At 43.1% G+C, this 18,463-nt stretch overlaps 1 protein-coding gene across 4 annotated transcripts in view; it reads left to right on the plus strand.

Annotated features, from left to right (window-relative positions):
• ABCB1 (ATP binding cassette subfamily B member 1) overlaps positions 1-18,463 on the plus strand; it is a 54,172-nt gene that overhangs the window by 32,606 nt on the left and 3,103 nt on the right. For all 4 annotated transcript variants that reach the window (XM_082193196.1, XM_082193197.1, XM_082193195.1 and 1 more), the window contains exons 15-27: positions 1,574-1,735; positions 2,246-2,419; positions 3,536-3,682; positions 5,331-5,435; positions 6,775-6,852; positions 7,874-7,957; positions 9,382-9,585; positions 10,036-10,136; positions 11,798-11,938; positions 12,725-12,881; positions 14,792-14,989; positions 16,436-16,642; positions 16,841-16,987. In XM_082193196.1, the coding sequence (XP_082049322.1) occupies positions 1,574-1,735; positions 2,246-2,419; positions 3,536-3,682; positions 5,331-5,435; positions 6,775-6,852; positions 7,874-7,957; positions 9,382-9,585; positions 10,036-10,136; positions 11,798-11,938; positions 12,725-12,881; positions 14,792-14,989; positions 16,436-16,642; positions 16,841-16,987 (1,905 nt within the window). The remainder of the gene's footprint in view (positions 1-1,573; positions 1,736-2,245; positions 2,420-3,535; positions 3,683-5,330; positions 5,436-6,774; positions 6,853-7,873; positions 7,958-9,381; positions 9,586-10,035; positions 10,137-11,797; positions 11,939-12,724; positions 12,882-14,791; positions 14,990-16,435; positions 16,643-16,840; positions 16,988-18,463) is intronic.

Raw genomic sequence — 18,463 nt, forward strand, 5'->3', positions numbered from 1 at the left:
ATGCATATTTCAGTTTAGGAGAGGCAATTAAAGCATGCCTTACTTGAAAGTGAAATCGAGAATATTGTTTTGAAGGATGGATGGGTCACCATCCCGAAACAGAGCAGGTGTGTTGTAATCAATATTGACAGATCCCTATGGGAATTGCAGAGAAGCCCAGGAGTCTGTTTCAAAAAGCCTCTGTACCTGCTTTTGTTCCTGATGTTGAAAGCTAAAGGGGGACTGTGGACGTGTGAGATAAGGATGGGAAGCGCTGGTGCAATATCTGGTTAATTAGTTACCTTCCCGGGGTTTCTATGGATTGTTCCTGGCTGTGAGGAATGTTAACTCAAATTAAAGATTAATGAGCAGGGTAACCAGACGCCAAAAGGTTTCAGCACAAAAGTAATGTATGCTAAATTTTACACTAAAAAAAAAAGACTTTGAAAGCTGGCTAGGCACAGCTAACCATCCTTTCACCTCTTCCTGGACCAGAACCAGAAAAGGCTTCAGGTCAAATCAGTTCAGTGTCATGCGGTGTGTTGCTGAATTACCTTGCGGAAGATCCAAATTCAGCTCCATTCCTGGGTGTGCCACTCTCTGGCTGTACTTGGGCTGATCAGTTGCTCTCTTGCTGAGTTCCTGTTGAGGTCAAATAAAGATAAAAATATTTCTGTGCCCTGGAAGAGTTTGGCGCAAGTGGTTTTAAACGCAACAGGTGGTGCATCTGAGCGTGTGCAGAGGACCTTTCTTCTGCTAATAAACCGGGAAGAGGGCAGAACTAAGCCATGATGACTGTGTGAGAGATCCTTAGAAACTGAAGAATCAAAGCTCGGTGATACAAAAGGTGTTGGATTCAATCCTCTGGGGCTGGGAATGACTCCTGCCTGGAACCCTGAAGAGTCACTACCAAACAGCGCAGAAGCCTTTTTCCTGCCAAGTGTCTCATCCCCACAGAGTTGATCTTTTGAGGACTGCATAGTGTTGGTGAATGGGGTCAGAGCCAAAAGTGGGTGGTGCTGGCTCCCCTCCCATCTCTCAGCATCTTTCTGCCATTTCCCTCTCTGAAACATACTTTCCCATCTTTGCTTTCCCTACTTGCTACTCGTATGAAATTAGGACAATGCCTGATTGGCTCTAAGGCTGCATTCCCTGGGATAGGCGGTACTGGGGTAGAAAGCTACCAGATGCTAGTCCATCTACGTACCAGTGGCACCAGGTTCCCTCCAAGATTGGGGGAGGGGGCTGGTGCGTGTTGTGTGCGTGTGTTGTCATGTGTGCATTGCTTGATATCACACATGTCTCCTGACACTGCATAGGCCAGTGCAGTTGCACTGGACCCCCTCAATATTGGAGTGGGGGGCTGGACCCCCTTCAAACAAATATTGAGTTGGTGTGCCTGCTGCATTCTGACTGCTTTTTCCTTTGCAATTTTGAGCAAGGCCCATAGCTCAATGGCAGATCATCTTAGAGAGCTACTGCCAGTAAGTGTAGACTGGGCTGCCCTTGATGAATTAAAGTCTCTGTGTAAAATGTGATGCAAAGACTTGTGAACATAGGGCAATGTTAACTGAATCTGAATATGTCTCTTTAGGCAAGGGAAGGTCGCACAACTATTGTAATCGCTCATCGGTTATCTACAGTCCGCAACGCAGACCTCATAGCTGCTTTTGAAGATGGCTCCATCACAGAGCAAGGGACACATAATGAGCTCATGGCAAAGAAAGGAGTTTATTTCAAACTTGTTAATATGCAGGTACTGGTTCATTTCTTTTCTTTTCTCCCCTTTTGTCACGTTGGCATGTAAGTCCTCTTGAACTGAGTTCTGTTCCTATTCGTCCCTGTGTCCCAACTCCACCAAGTCCTTTGGGAACTGATGCTGCAATGCAACCTCTTTTCCTATATGCACAGTCCTAGCGACTGTTGTGGCTCCCTGCAAAGAATTCTGGAAGCTGTAGCCTGTTAACGGTCCTCAGAGTTGTTTAATATGTTCAGCTTTTATTGTTCTCAGTTCAGTGTATATACTGTATTTTTCCGTTTGTAAGACACCCCCATGTACAAGATGCCCCCTATTTTTGCGGCAACAACCAATCGGCAGTCCACCCTTGGCACTATCCGTGTATAAGATGTCCCCTAATTTTTGATATTCTTTTTTAGGGAAAAAACCCTAGTCTTATACACGGGAAAATACAGTAATTCTATAAACATTTCACACCAGCATTTTGAAATCCAAATCTCTTTCAAAACTTCTGCTCTCTTATTTCAGTCAATTGAAACTGAGGTTCATTCAGATGAAAATGAGCTCATTGACGGAAAAGGCATGTCAAAAGAGGCATTAAAAGACTTATTGGCAAATGGAGTGCGACGGCGTTCAACTCGCAAGAGCTTGAAAAGGCCAGAAGAGCAGGACAAAGACCTTGAGGTCCAAACTGTTCAGCCTGTAAGTGTCTCGGCTTTAAATTGCAACAGTGCTAATTGTGCTTTGTGTGTACACCAAAGTTTGAACCACAGAGCCTAGGGCTTGCCAATCAGAAGGTCGGCGGTTCGAATCCCCGCGATGGGGTGAGCTCCCGTGGCTTAGTCCCGGCTCCTGCCCACCTAGCAGTTCTAAAGCATGTCAAAGTGCAAGTAGATAAATAGGTACTACTCCGGCGGGAAGGTAAACGGCATTTCGTGTGCTGCTCTGGTTCACCAGAAGCGGCTTAGTCATGCTGGCCACACAACCTGGAAGCTGTCTGTAGACAAACGCCAGCTCCCTCGGCCCATAGAGCGAGATGAGCGTGTAACCCCAGAGTCGTCCACAACTGGACCTAATGGACCTTTACCTTTGTACACCAAGACATGTGCCAAGACTTGTTTTCAGGTCTGCATCTTCCTGTTCCTGGCTGATCTTATATTCTTCTGCTTTTCTTATACTATGTCCCTCTATGCAGGCTCTTGCTCTGATGACCCCTTTGGTTTTCAGGGCTCATCTCCTACCTTACTGCATCCCGAGTAGTTGCTCCCCTCCATAAGAGTGGCTCTTGTTTTGGATACACCTGACAGCCTTGATTTGGTGGGGGGATCCCCAAAGTCTGAGCCTGGATGTTGAAGGATGTGTGTCTGCGGTTCACACTTTACAAATTGGTGGAAGAAAACACATGCAGCAGCAAACAAATGTACAATGTGTAACCGCTCTCAGTTAAATGATCTTCCTCCCTCCTTTTTCGAGACTTTCCTTAGTGAAGACCCATCACAAAGTCTTTCTACTTTGGTTCACCAGTTGATTTCTCTTCATTTAAGGGAAGGGTCATAATCCAGTGGTACAGGTTTTGTGTACAGAAAGTCAAATATGCAGGTTAAGAATAGGTGACAAGAATTAGCTCTGCCCAATACCCTGGAGAGACTGTGGTAATTGAAATAGACAAAGGTCTACAGGGAGCAAACAGAACCACGGGCGTTTCCTAGATCAACACCATATTTCCTGTAAAAAGAAAAGCAACAAATATAGAGAGTTTATGAATGGAGGCCAGAAAAGGGCAGAGAGCACTGCATAAAACATTCTCCTGTCTTCTAGAAGGAAAATTTGCCCTCAGTTTCATTTCTGAAGATAATGAAGTTGAATGTGTCTGAATGGCCTTACTTTTTGGTGGGAACATTTTCTGCAATCATCAATGGAGCGTTGCAGCCTGCGTTTTCAGTCATATTCTCTGAAATCATAGGGGTGAGTATATAGTAAGTTCTGTCTCTGACATCCATTCCAAAACTACATTTAGATGTAGAAAACATTCAGGCCAGAATTGAGCCTTCAAGAGAGAATTTGCACTGAGAAACTCGGATCTGTGTAGAGGGAAAATTAGGGGGCAGTTCTTCTATAGCAAAATGTAGGTGAATGTTAGTTAATGGTATGGATGATGGTTAATTTCAATTCAGTTCACATTTAAAGGAAAGCTGCCTGATTTGCAGTTTCGGAAACAACACAAGGACTGAAATGCAACCATCCTTTGAAATTCACACATCTCCGAAATTTGGAACGCAACATTGCAGCCAAGTAATGTGTGCAAAAATGCATTTGCTAGGATAAGGTGTGCCTAAAAATGCACATGTCTGAAATGAGTTTATTAGGCAAAATTGTATACAGATGTGGGCTTATTAGGGGAAATTCACACTAAAATGCTGATGATTTTTCATGAGGACTTAAAAAAAACCCAACACCCACAAAATTACGTGGAAATGTGGATAACCGAAATTAAGATTGGAGGAATCAAAAACTGGGAGAAACGAAACCCGACAGATTTTCCCATTCTCAATTGGGGATTACTTTCACAGAATGCAATACATAGTGCTTGCTCTTAGGCACTTCAATGTCCCCGTGGAGATTTTCATAATACAGTCATACCTCGGGTTACAGGCGCTTCAGGTTGCGCTTTTTCAGGTTACGCATGCGCCGAAACCCGGAAGCACCAGAACAGGTTACTTCCAGGTTTTGGCGGTTGCACATGAACAGAAGTGCTAAATTGCACTTTGCGCATGCACAGAAGCGCCGAATTGCAACCCGCGCATGCGCAGACACGCTGCTGAGGGGTGCAAATGCTGCGGGTTGCGAACGTGCCTCTTTCATGGATCACGTTCACAACCTGAGTGTCCACTGTACTCCTGTATTACTGAGCAGATGATTGCTCCTACCTTTTTGAAGCTATTCATAAAAATATTTCCAAACTGCCTTTTGGCCCTAACAGCCACCCCCGCAAATCAGTGTACCCAAAATATGTGTGTTAAACTGCCTTCAGACCAAATGTTTCCTCATTTATTTAGGCAAGCTCTGAATTGGCCTTCTCACTCAAAATGAACTCAGTTTCTTGATCATCATTGGAACCTGCTCTTAACTGCCCATGTTTTGAAAGTGGCTTGCCAGTCTTTGCGCATGACTACTATTATAGAGTCTAATAACAATGGTAAATGCAGACTTGGAAGCCACAAATATACAATTCCTCCAGTGGCCCTCTGGGCTGCAGCCAATAACAGGAAACCTCCTTCTGGGAGCAAGAATTGATGTATTTTTTAGTTACATATTTTCAATGTATGTCTCTCTTGTACTATTATATAGCCTCAGGAGAAACATTGCAGCACAATGCAAAGAAAATCTAAGTGAGCAATATCTACCCAGAACATTGTTTTTAGGGTTATTGATATGTACGAGCTAATTCATAACTGATAAGCAGTAATTCATCTGTTTAGAGATATATATGATTTTACTTTTTATATTGCACATTTTATACTTAAGAGAATGAGTTTCAGTACAAGTAAGGAAGGTGAAGTATTTAAAGATAAGTTAATGAAAGAAAATTAACACTGAGATTACTGTTCCATAGATTTTTACACTGAATGATCCAGACATAGTACGAGAAAAGAGCAATATGTATTCATTGCTATTCTTAGCACTTGGGATTATATCCTTTGTAACATTTTTCCTTCAGGTAAGTTGCATTTGCTTTGTTCTTACTTTTCTGGCCAGATCCTGAAAGTATTCAGAAACTCACAGAACTATTGTTTGTTTTGAAGAAGTGACATTACTTTTAATCCAAAGAATTTAGATTAATTTTTGAAGATGGACCAACATAGTGTATTTAATTCTAGTGGATTATATAGTTCCTTTGTGTGCAGAACTATATCAGACATCTTTCAAATTCACAAGGATCACTGTAGCAAATTTGAATTGACAGATGTGCAGAATATTGATTTGCTGTTGAAATTGCAAAACTGCAAATAAGGCAAAATGTTTGAATGCAACAATGTTTTAGGTGTGCCCAGCATAAGCTTTCCATCAAAATATCCATGATTACATCATAAACATATCAGATAACAAAACAAGTTATTAATGTCAGAAGCCTTGATCTTAATACATTGGCCTGAGAGCTTCATCATATATCCTGTAAATTCTATTTAGACCCTGAATACAGAACAGTTCTTCTAACTACAGAATAAGGCCCATACACTTGTCATGGCATACTTCTGGCATTTCCAGCAAGAGCCAGTAGTTTGAGTCTTGACTCTCAAATTCAGTACTGGAAAAACATTCTTGTAGTATTATCATAAACTGATGCAGTGCTTGTGTAGCTCAAAGAAAACAGATATTTTGCTTTTGGAAAACATTGTGCTTGGCTGTCATGCCAGTACAACTTATTTTGAATTATTCTGCCCATATTATACATTGTTGTGATTTCCTTCCTGTTATAAGAAAGCAATATCCACTTGAGCCATACGGCTCCAGTCGTTTTGGCGAATGGCATGTTTGGAGAATTTTGCAGCCTAGTGCCCCATTGCAGCCCATTCAGGAACCCAGATCAAGATCAGAGGAATAGAGACTGAAGCAGGGAAGGAGCTAAACACCAAACCTGTTGATCCCTCTGGCAGGATGAGTGTTTTCTCCCAATGCCTTATTTTTCTCATACGGAATGCAAAGTAGCTAAGTTGCTTGTACTCTGGTTTGCTTAATGTTATTTGTATGCCACCTTTCCATTGTTAAAACCATGCTCAAGGTGGCTTACAACATGAAAAAATACATAATTGCAAACATAACAAAAGTAGTCATAAACAATAAAACATCCAAAAGGACACAACCAAATTAAAAATGTCTATGTTTTTATATATGCTGTAAGCTGCCCAGATTGGCTGGGGCAAACCAGTCAGATGGGCGGGGTACAAATGTTGTTGTTGTTGTTGTATTATTAAATCATAATAAGGTATAAAATAAAGATACAAAAAAGAATATCAAAACCGGCAGCATCCAATTATGCAGGAAACCTTCTCTTTCAGGGTTTCACCTTTGGCAGGGCTGGAGAGATCCTTACACTGAAGCTTCGCTACATGGGATTCCAAGCAATGCTTAGACAGGTATTCTAAGGGAGAGATTTGTTTGCTTTACTGAGCTGGCACAGGATAAAAACTGATTTCAGTTTTTATCCTGCGCTAGCCCAATAAACGGGTTGCAATATTGAACTGTGCCATCGAGAGCCAGTGTGGTGTAGTGGTTAAGAGCGGTAGTCACGTAATCTGGGAAACCGGGTTCGCGTCTCCGCTCCTCCACATGCAGCTGCTGGGTGACCTTGGGCCAGTCACACTTCTTTGAAGTCTCTCAGCCCCACTCACCTCACAGAGTGTTTGTTGTGGGGGAGGAAGGGAAAGGAGAATGTTAGCCGCTTTGAGACTCCTGAAGGGGAGTGAAAGGCGGGATATCAAATCCAAACTCTTCTTCTCTTCTTCCCCCTTCCAACATTGCAATAAGCCAATCCTCCACGGCAAGTTTGGGAAATATGTGGCCCTTCGGGTGTCACTGAGCTGCACTTCCCATCAGCCCTAGTAATATGGCCAGAGATAATGGGAGTTGTAGTTCAGCAATATCTGGAGGGCAAAAGGTTCCCCACACCTGATCTACAGCCCACATCCAAGAAAATCACCCAAGTAGTTCCTTTCACCTGGGAGGGGGTTGAGTTGTGTTCCTTGAACAGCAACTTTCTTCAGTGGTAAATTGCATTTGAAAGTGTCAAAACTAAGAAGTCTATATGGCACGGAGATCTGATGTTCAAAGAAAAAAATTACCCATACAAACCCTTAATTAGTTGTGTTACTCTCAGCCAACATGTTTGGAAACCTCTGAGCTCAGAAACCACAAGAGCATGATTGACCCAATCTATTTAGATGCGGGGGGCGGGGGGGGGAGAAATCTGTTGACTTCACTGGGTTTTAGGAATTAGTTACTAGGTGCAAGACTACAACTCTACAAATGAATAATGACCCTAATTAAATATATTTTAAAATATCTTGCCCTCCAGAATCTGAACAGCAAAAACTGGATTTGCAATGCTATTGTAGCCAGGATTGTGCTGGTACCTTAAAATGTATTGTGTATTTCTAGGACATTGCTTGGTTTGATGACCCTAAAAACAATACTGGAGCGTTGACTACAAGACTTGCTCTTGATGCTTCTGAAGTAAAAGGTGTAAGTAATACTCATCTGTACCCTCCCCCCAATTCTCATTCTCTTGATGATTCTACGTAGTTGTGTTGTAGGCTATCCAGGGCAACTCTCACGCCTGAGTTCCACATGCTAACTAAGTTTGTATGTGGCACTAAACCATATTTTAGTCATTTCCAGTTGTGTATTTCAAAGACACTGCCAACGAGAGATGGCTAAAGCGAGAGGCTTAAATAGGCTGTGCTCAAAGGCAACTTGGTTGGGTTCTTGCGCAGTTGGAAAGTTTATCAATAACTGTGAAGTAGTTTTGCAGAAACCCTGGACATAGGCATCACTTCTGAGACTTTGAACTTGACTTAGAGTTGGGCGTGCTGTCCAGTTCTAGCAAAGCTCTCGAGGGAAGCAGGGGAACAATACGAGAAAATACCCTGGACAGCTCCAAAGTGGCCCTTCTGGCGGAAGCTTTCTTTTCCTAAGGCAGCTACAGAAAACTCTCTGTGATTGAGGATATACCTAATAGTATTGCAGGGACACATTCTCTGAGTTAGAGAAGGATAGCAGGACTGTGTCCTCCAGATGAATAAGGAAGGGTGATGAGTAAGTGACTGGCAGTTCTCTTCCCCCACCCCCAACAAGGAAGTTGCCTGAATCTCACTCTCATCGGAGTATTCCTCTTCTCGCTTCAACCTCCATTGGCTCCAGCCAGCATGACTAGTGATCAAAGATGATGGGAGGTGTAATTTAACAACATATGGAGGTTCCTAGGTTTTCCATCGCTGATTTAGAGAAACCAGCTTCTACCAAGTTTCTCCATTCACCTCTTGCTCCTAGGTCACAGTTTTGGAAACAAAATTTTTGCCACATGCTTCCTTAGCCCTTCGCAGAGCAATGCATAGTTTCAGAGGCAGCGTTGAAGGGTATGATGAAGCCTTTGGATGAGAGATACTATGGGGTTTCTGTAATATTTACTTAACTTATTTACTCCATTTATATCCTTTCTCCAAGAAGCTCAGGGCAGCATACATGGTTTCCCACCCTCCCACCCACCATTTTATCTTCCCAAAAGCCCTGTGAGTTAGGTTAGTCTGAGATACAGTGTGTGGCTCAAGGTTTTGTTACAAATATACAAACAGACTATTTTGGAGACTAACGGGCACTACTGTAGTGGGCAGCAACTATGCTAACCTTGCATCAAATTGCCAGAACGACTTTCTGTACCCAAAGATACTTCATCTTCAGTAAGTGTGCAGCAATTTGCCCTATATTCTCCCACTGTTCCATTCTTCTCAAATACAAATGGGAAAAAACCTGTTGTACTGTTCTGCCTTGTCCTACTAGCTGAGGAATGGCATGTTCACAAACTCTGGGAGGCGTTGTACTCCAAAGGCCACAGAGAGATGTTCAGCCCCCCCAAATTAATACATTTTGTTTCCCCCTCCTTCATTCAGGCTACAGGGGCCAGACTGGGTATGCTTGCCCAAAACATTGCTAACCTCGGGACAGGAATAATTATATCATTGGTGTATGGCTGGCAGCTGACGCTCGTCATCTTGGCTGTTGTGCCACTCGTTGCCATTGGAGGACTCATTGAAATGAGAATGTTGGCTGGACATGCCAGGAAAGATAAGAAGGAACTTGAAGGTGCAGGGAAGGTAAGTCTCTGCTAAACCATTCCCTCTGACAGCAAACACAGCTGGTTGAGTGCCACCAGAATTAGAACCAAAACAGGGGTGCTGAGAAACAAAAGGGTGGTGTCTCACCTTCATGAGACTGAAAACCAAAGAAGAGGCAGAGAGAAAGCAAGAGGATCCTGCACTTTCCATATCCCCTCCCTTCTGCAGGGATCAGAGTGCCATTTTGAGCAAAGAGAAGAAGTCCCTCTATAGTAGACTTCATGGGCTGTGACTGGTTCTTGGAAACAATTATGCACTGGTGCCTGTAACTGCTCCTTGAAGATCAGCCTGGAGCACTTTAGAATCAGTGGAGAGCCACACTGTAAGAGTGCGCTGGTGTTTTGCTCTTTATAGCTCTTTCCTCAAGAAAGTCATACTTGGGGAAACTTGTTGCTTTCCCACTAGCCAGTGTGTTTCTCTCTCTTACAGATTGCAACAGAAGCAATAGGGAATATCCGAACGGTTGTTTCCCTTACTCAGGAAATAAAATTTGAACAAAAGTATGGAGACAGTCTGCAAGGACCATACAGGTAACACACAGTGAACGTTTTGATCAGCTCTTGAAATGACATGCTTAGGATGTTGCTGTTAAGTCTGGATCCAGCTTCTTAATTCTCAGGACAATTACTTCTCAAGTTTGAGCCAGACTTACTCTGCAGTCCTAACCATGCCTTCTTGGAAGTTAGTCCTGTTGAATATGGTGGGGCTTACTTCCAGGCAAAATGGGTTAGGGTTGCACTCTTAGTCATGCCTAAGAGCTCAGACCCACTGAGCTCATTCACTCTTCTCTAAGTATGACTCAGCCTGGATCCAATCTGAAATGTTTTGTCATGAGTTCCTTCTTGTGGCTTGTTCAAGTGGTGGCCAAGCAGTCTTGCCTTTGCCTCCAAGGTGCTACCCTTGAGAAATATAGCTGCCCATTTGGTGCGAGGGAAGGGTTGCCGAAACTGCTCTCAGAGTTATGAGCAATCTTGTCAAATTGTATAGAACCTACTCAGGTCTTGTACGGTTTTTGGAGATACGGTCTTCCTAAGGCAGATGCATTTTAGAGCTTCTGGTTGTGCCTTGGAACGAAGACTTTTTGGATATCTGTTACAAAGAAAATTTAGACAATCGCAGGATCTGAACTGCCATTTGACCAAATAATTATATATTGTTAAAATCTTATTCAAATCATTGTTTTATTTATATTTTATTTATATTTTATTTATAAGATACCGAACTACTAATTCACTTCTTGACTGCTGCTTGCATAGCTTTAAGTTTCAAATGAAAAAAAGAAAACCTCTGTTACTCTGGATGAATGGCTTTTAAGAGTGGCCCTCCAGACCTCTCCGTCTGGCCCTTGGAACTCTCTGAGGCCACACCTTCTCTCTGCAAGCCACACCTCTCACTGGTCCTGTTTTGCCTCTGATGCAGCCTTGCCTCGCTGCAAGGTGTCCTTGAATCTGATAATACTATAGGAAGAAAACGTTTACATTTACTGCTTTACCTTCACTGGCATATGGTCTCTGGAAATTTGCCCAGAACCCAGAAAAAGGTTCCCCACCACTGGTGTCATTAGTTCTGAGACTGGCAAACATCCAGAGCTAAATTTCAGAGTCCCAGGCAAGATTTACAAGTTATATTGAACTCATAGCTACCCTTCAAATCCATAGTATCAAGGACAACTTACCTATATTTGCATGCCAGTGCTGTGTATATTCCTGCCTCCCCTTCCAGCAGCAACCAATGATGTGATCTGTGGGAAATGTGAGCGGCAGGTAGGTGGTTGCACTGCAGCAGGGATATCATCTAGCTGGCCTTATGGCTCTTTCATAAGAGAGCCAGCATGGTGTAGTGGTTAAGAGCAGTGGACTCGTAATCTGGTGAACCGGGCTCGATTCCCTGCTCCTCCACATGCAGCTGCTGGGTGACCTTGGGCTACTCACAGTTCTCTGAAGTCTTTCAGCCCCACTCACCTCACAGAGTGTTTGTTGTGGGGGAGGAAGAGAAAGGAGATTGTTAGCCACTTTGAGACTCCTTCGGTTAGTGATAAAGCGGGATATCAAATCCAAACTCTTTTCTTCTTCTTCTTCATATTCTAGGGCTGTTGCATCTCATACAGAGCTTCCCATGTTTTATATTGAGACGGCCATAATGTGTGAATCAACACACAAATAAGCAAAATATCCTTCATCTCTTGTTACAGGAATTCCTTAAAGAAAGCGCATATCCACGGACTAACTTATGGCGTTTCCCAAGGCATAATGTACTTCACCTACGCCGCTTGTTTTCAGTTTGGTGCCTTCCTTGTGGAAGGGGGATACATGGATTCTAAGAACGTTTTCTTGTAAGATCTCTGCTGCTTTTCTTTTTTTGGGGGGGTTTAAAAGAAACAAATTATCATGAAATCAGCAGTAATATAGGTGTGGATTTTCCTGCATTTTACGAGGGCTTGAGGTTGCTTTCTCAGCTGCTATATGGGCTGGATCTATTTCCTAAATCGAAGCTATGCAATTGATGGAGGAGAACTCACGCCTCCCTGCTGCCCCTTGACCCCAGACAAAACTGGCCTGTTGGGTGTTCACATGTGGGCTCTATGCACTTAAAATCCAATGGCCCTGAACCTGAAATGCATACTCTGTACCCCAAAGCCAATATGGGAATTAATGGTTTCTTTGGAGGTCCACATGCTGGGTTTTACATATGTATGTCAGATTACTGGCCTGTTAGGCCAGGGGCGGCCAACCTGTGGACCTCTAGATTGTTGGACTCCAACTCCCATCAGCCCCAGCCATCATGGCCAAGAGTCTGGGACAATTTATAATCTCGCATCATCTAGAGGGTCATGGGTTAGGCACCTAATCTGGTGTAAAATAGTCTATTTTGACTTGCAAAGACTCCCTGGGGTCTTAGGCAGAGGACTTTAACATCACCTGCTTATCTACGTCTTCTAATGGGAAGTGCTGATATTTGAACCTAGGACAAGTGCATTGGTAAAGGGGCAAAGTCTTGTTCCCCTTGTTGCATGTTACCTTCATCAGAGAGATCAAAATAAATGCATTACAAAAATGGAAGCAGGGTAAAATTTTAAAACTATTATTATTTTATTTTAAAAAATTGTTTGCACTTCTAGGGTATTCTCATGCATTGTCTTTGGTGCCATGGCGCTAGGACAGACAGCTTCATTTACACCAGACTATGCCAAAGCGAAGATATCTGCAGCTCACATGTTCCAGCTGTTTGAGACTGTACCCTTAATAGACAATTACAGTGTTGAAGGACACAAGCCTGTAAGTTGATCCCTGGGCATTTTTATATTACCTTCCAACAAAACACAGAAAAAGTTTCAGCACTTGAGTTTGTTGCCTTCTGGGTTTGAAGCTTATGAGCAATTAATTGATGGATCCAGAGAATTTGAATTTGTGCCATTTTCTTCCTATTGATGTAGTCTTAACACATTTCCACCGTCCTTCTCTGTTTAGGCTTTGTTCACGGTCCAAGCTTAGATGCAGTTTTTAATGGGCATGCTGGAGACATAGGAGCCTTCAGTGCTGAGTCAGTTACTGTATTTTATTGATGGATTGATTTAAAAACACTTCTAAACCACACAACATTTCAAAAATCTCTGAGCGGGGTACACTATGTATGATATAGCAACAGTATCCATTAAAATGAAAATACAACCTGATGCCAATGAAGCAACAATATAAAACCATATAAAAGTAAATATGACAGAAATTCAGGAAATTCATTCACATAAATCAGGGTCCATTCTTAAGACTCAAGGAAAGCCTGGGCAAAAAATTAAGTCTTTATAAGATGCCTGAAACAACTGATGGTTGATGCTTCGTGCATGGCAGAGGGAGGGGCATTTTGCAGTACGGGGGTAATAGCAAAAAACGCCTGTTCTCAGGTCATGGCCCAATGATATTTTGTAGGGTGTGGTACCATTTCCCCAGATGATCTAGGTCAGGCATCCCCAACCTCCGGCCCTCCAGGTGTTTTGGACTACAATTCCCATCATTCCCTGACCACTGGTCCTGTTAGCTAGGGGTCATGGGAGTTGTAGGCCAAAACATCTGGAGGGACACAGGTTGGGGATGCCTGATCTAGGTGATCTTACTGGTCTCTGTCAGTACAGGCCATCTTTCAGGTAGCTTGGTCTACATTGATTCAGAACTTTATATGGTAAGAACAATACCTTGGACATGGCCTGGTAGCTGATTGACAGCTAGTGTAGTTCCCACAGCACAGGTGCAATAGATGTACCTCCAGGTGCTCTGCTCTACAACCTAAGCCACCACATTATGGACCAACCCAGTGCATTACAGTCGTCTAATCATGAGGTTACTGATGCATGAATCAACAGTGTCTAAGCTACCCTTGTCCACAAGCTCGTGAATCTATACCATACTCCAAGCGATGCCCACTGTAGTCTTGGATGGCCGCTACAACAAAGTGCCATATACAGACTTCGTATTTGTAGTCAACTGCAGGGGGAAGACGTCACTCACTATCTGTTAGCTTGCACCTTATATAGAGACCCAAGAGATCACTTTCTGAAACATCTGTTCACACAAGCAAGCAAATACACCCAGGCAGAAATGGTCCAATTTCTTTTGAGTGACAATAATAGCTTTGTGACACACACACACACACACAGTGGCCCTTTATGCACTGGCTGCAAATTTTTTAAAAAATAAAATAAAATCAGGAAACATGAGTAAGATGATTCAGATGTATAATCTGATATTAAACTGGATTTGAGTTAGTTGGTTCTCTGGTAACTTCTCATTTACATCTTTAATGTTATAGATATATGAGCCGTATTGTTTTATTGGTACTATGGGTTTGTCATGGCCTTTAGCGAAAACAATGAACTTACACCATTTAGTTTAAAAGCACAGTTCCCCTACCGTACTTGTCCTTCGGCCACCCATCTTCATGCAGGGAGTCAGCCCTCAATCCCAACTACCCCAATAAAACACTCAGATTTCCAATTTTCAAAACTGTGCGAGATGCAAAGATGGAGCTGTACTTTCTCATAACATCGAGGGGATGTTGCAAATTCCTCTGTGTCTGCCTCAGTTCCACCCCTTCATCCAACTATTAATGGCATGTCCAGTCCACTAGGTGCTAACATGGAATGGCTTGGCCATTTTTTCCTGTAACATGCAGGTCTTGTTTATTATCATTCTAGGACGACTTTGGCGGCAATGTCGCGTTTAAGCAAGTAGCCTTCAACTATCCTACCCGGCCTGATGTTTCGGTACTCCAAGGACTGAGTGTGGCAGTAGAGAAGGGGCAGACCTTGGCTCTCGTAGGAAGCAGCGGCTGTGGAAAGAGCACTCTGGTCCAGTTGCTCGAAAGATTCTACGACCCCCTCAGTGGAGAAGTGGTAAATTACTCGGCTGAGTTTTCCGCACGATTTGAACACAGAATATATTATGTAACACTCGTTCTCATCCATTTAATACCAGGGATGCACCTTTTCACTTGCAAAATGGGGCAAAATTTGAGGCTGCATACAAACCATACATTGGAAGTACATGAGAACTATAGTTTGTGAAGGGTGCTGGGAATTGTAATGCGGTGAGGGAGTAAACTACGGTTCCCAGGATTGTTTGAGGAAGCTATGAGTGTTTTAAAATGTATGGTGTGTATGTGACCTATTTGTGAAATATTTCTAATGCATTAACACACTGCAAGGTGCTCTAAATGTATAGTAGTAGTAGTAGTAGTAGTAGTAGTAGTAATAATAATAATAATAATAATAATAATAATAATAATTTATACCCTGCCCTCCCCGGCCAGATCCCGGTTCAGGGCGGCTAACACCAGTTAAATTACAGTAAAAAAATAATGGAAGGGGAAACCAATTTAAAACAAAATGCAATTTAAAATGCAGCCTCATTTTAAAAGTAGCCCATAGATCAAAACCATAAGGGGAGGGAAATATAAGGGTCAGACTGAGTCCAAACCAAAGGCCAGGCAGGACAGCTCTGTCTTGCAGGCCCTGCAGAAAGATGTCAAGTCCCGCAGGGCCCTAGTCTCTTGTGACAGAGTGTTCCACCAAGTTGGGGCCAGTACTGAAAAGGCCCTGGCCCTAGTTGAGACCAATCTAACCACCTTGCAACTTGGGACCTCCAGAGGGCATACCGACAGCATTTTTTAGACAGATGTTCTGCCTACCTGTTTTCGTTTTTGGATTGACATATTTTTTTCTGTTACAAAAAGCAGGCACTGCAGGCAGCTCTCTCTGAATCTGGGCTGAGAGTTAGGCAGTCACCTCTACTCTGCTATGGCTCCTCAGTCTCTCTGCTCCTCCTCCAGGCTGCAGCCGGTACTGCAAAAAGCAGTTTCAACCCTGCTTGGAACTCTCATGCCACTTGCCGTTGGACCCAGAGAGAATGATTTGCTTTAGGTGGGGTTGTAACCTGTGTCCCCCACCCCACCCCCGAGACTGTAGGACAACTCCCATCAGGCCCAAGCAACATGGTCAATGGTCAGGGATGATGCAGGCTGCAGTTTAACAGTATCTGAAGAGTCAAAGGTTTCTTAATCACTGACCTACTGCCACCTGGTGAATTCCATGACAAGATGATATTTAAACCATGGCTTTCCTGGTTCAAAGGCTGTATAATCCCGCTTACCTGAATGAGCAGACATGGTTAGGAATTGAGCCTAACTCTCAAGTTTTCATACGTTATCAAAATGAATTGGAATAGTGTTTGAAACGTCAGACAATACTTTTAAACAACTTGTTAACTGTGCACTATGCGTAACAGAAATGTTCATTAACAGTACCCTGCTTCATAAAACGGACCAAGTCTTCTTTTTCCAGCTACTGGATGGCAACGGTGCAACACAGTTAAATGTCCAGTGGCTGCGATCCCAGATTGGAATTGTCTCCCAAGAACCGGTCCTGTTTGACTGCACTATTGCAGAGAACATTGCGTATGGAGATAACAGCAGAAAGGTGTCCTTTGATGAGATCGTTGAAGTAGCCAAAGCAGCCAACATCCATGCCTTCATTGATAGCTTACCAGATGTAAGTGCATAAGAACATAAGACCAGCCTGCTGCATGTATACACACTCACACTTCGGAAATGTTGATTGGAGAACTAGTAACAAAAAATAAAACTGAAGTCCTATTATGTTGCTGGTATATCTAATGGGACCGAGGTAGATAGAAGTATTATGCGAATATAAACCTGTCTTTATTGGATTTATATTTTTTGCACATAGAAATACAACACTCCTGTAGGTGACAAAGGGACTCAGCTCTCTGGGGGTCAAAAGCAACGCATTGCTATTGCTCGTGCTCTCATCCGCCAGCCAAGAATTCTGCTACTGGATGAAGCAACCTCTGCACTTGATACTGAAAGTGAAAAGGTAAATGTTTGTATTTATATTGGGCGCATTAAAGGCATGGGTTGCTAGTCATCATGGTTTCACTTTATAGCATACCCAGGTCTGCTCTGCAACAATTCTAGCCTAACTGGGCAGGTCAACAATAGTTATTTGGATAATAATAATAATAATAATAATTATTATTATTTATTATTTGTACCCCGCCCATCTGGCCGGGTTTCCCCAGCCACTCTGGGCGGCTTCCACAGAAACCAAAAAACACTAAAATATCATACATTAAAAACTTCCCTGAATAGGGCCGCCTTAAGATGTCTTCTGAATGTCAGGTAGTTGTCCATCACCTTGACATCCAATGGGAGGGCATTCCACAGTGTCTTGCATATTGTCATGCTGGCAACAAGCCTGCAAGCTAAGTTAGCATTATCTCCTATAGCAGAGGCGGGCAATTGGGAGGGACATCACCTTGCTTAAGGCCAAATTTATAGCACAGCCTCTTAACCTGTATGTTACACCACCTCAATTGTGGCTACCTAAGAACTGCCAACCTAGAAGTTCGAAAGCAAAGTGCAAGTAGATAAATAGGTATTGCTCTGGCGGGAAGGTAAACTGCATTTCCGTGTGCTGCTCTGGTTCGCCAGAAGCGGCTTAGTCATGCTGGCCGGAAGCTGTACGCCGGCTCCCGCAGCCAATAAAGCAAGATGAGTGCCGCAACCCCGGAGTCATCTGAGACTGGACCTAATGGACTGGACCTTTACCTTTACGAACTAGAGAGGGGCTAGCAGGCCAATACCCTGGGCAGTTGGCATTTTGGTTGGCATCTGTCTCTCTCAGAAGACAATGGAGGAGTGTGCCTTTGGGGGTGAAATCGAACTGTTGGAAGGTTACAGCGCCTGTTGTGGCTGTAGAGACCAATGGAGGAGAGACATGTGTTTTTTTAATAATAATATTTATTAAGTTTTCACAAGTTATATAAACATACTCACAAAAACAAACAAACACAAAAACAAACAAGTATAATTTCAAAACCTTATTTTCTTAAAACTTACTTCACCGACCTCCTCGTACCTCCCCTTTCTGCATTCCAGTTTCAAATTTAATTCAGCAAATCCTCACCCTTAATTTTATCTAATTGTATTCTTCTCTTTTCTTTTAGCTTAATCTTTACAGCTGTAATCCACTTACTATCTATAGTCATGACATTTTAACACTCATTAATTTTACAATATCTCTTAAGATAGATTTTAAATTTCTTCCAGTCTTCTGGAGGCATGTTTTCTTGCAACTGGAGCATCCGGTTGTGCAGCTGCTCCTGCAGCTGCACCACAGGGTTTCTTCTCTCCTCCTCTGGTCCCTGCCATGAATACACATCTTGCGGCAGCTAGACTGGTGACTGGGGGCGGCCGCCGAGACCACATAACACCGGTCTTGAAAGGAGCGTCTCCAGCCCCATCGTTCTGCCCGGATGCTGAGGTCCAGCGCCGAGGGCCTTCTGGCGGT

The sequence above is a fragment of the Podarcis vaucheri genome (assembly GCF_965113315.1).
Source record: "Podarcis vaucheri genome assembly, chromosome: 12".
Classification (NCBI taxonomy): Eukaryota; Metazoa; Chordata; class Lepidosauria; order Squamata; family Lacertidae; genus Podarcis; species Podarcis vaucheri.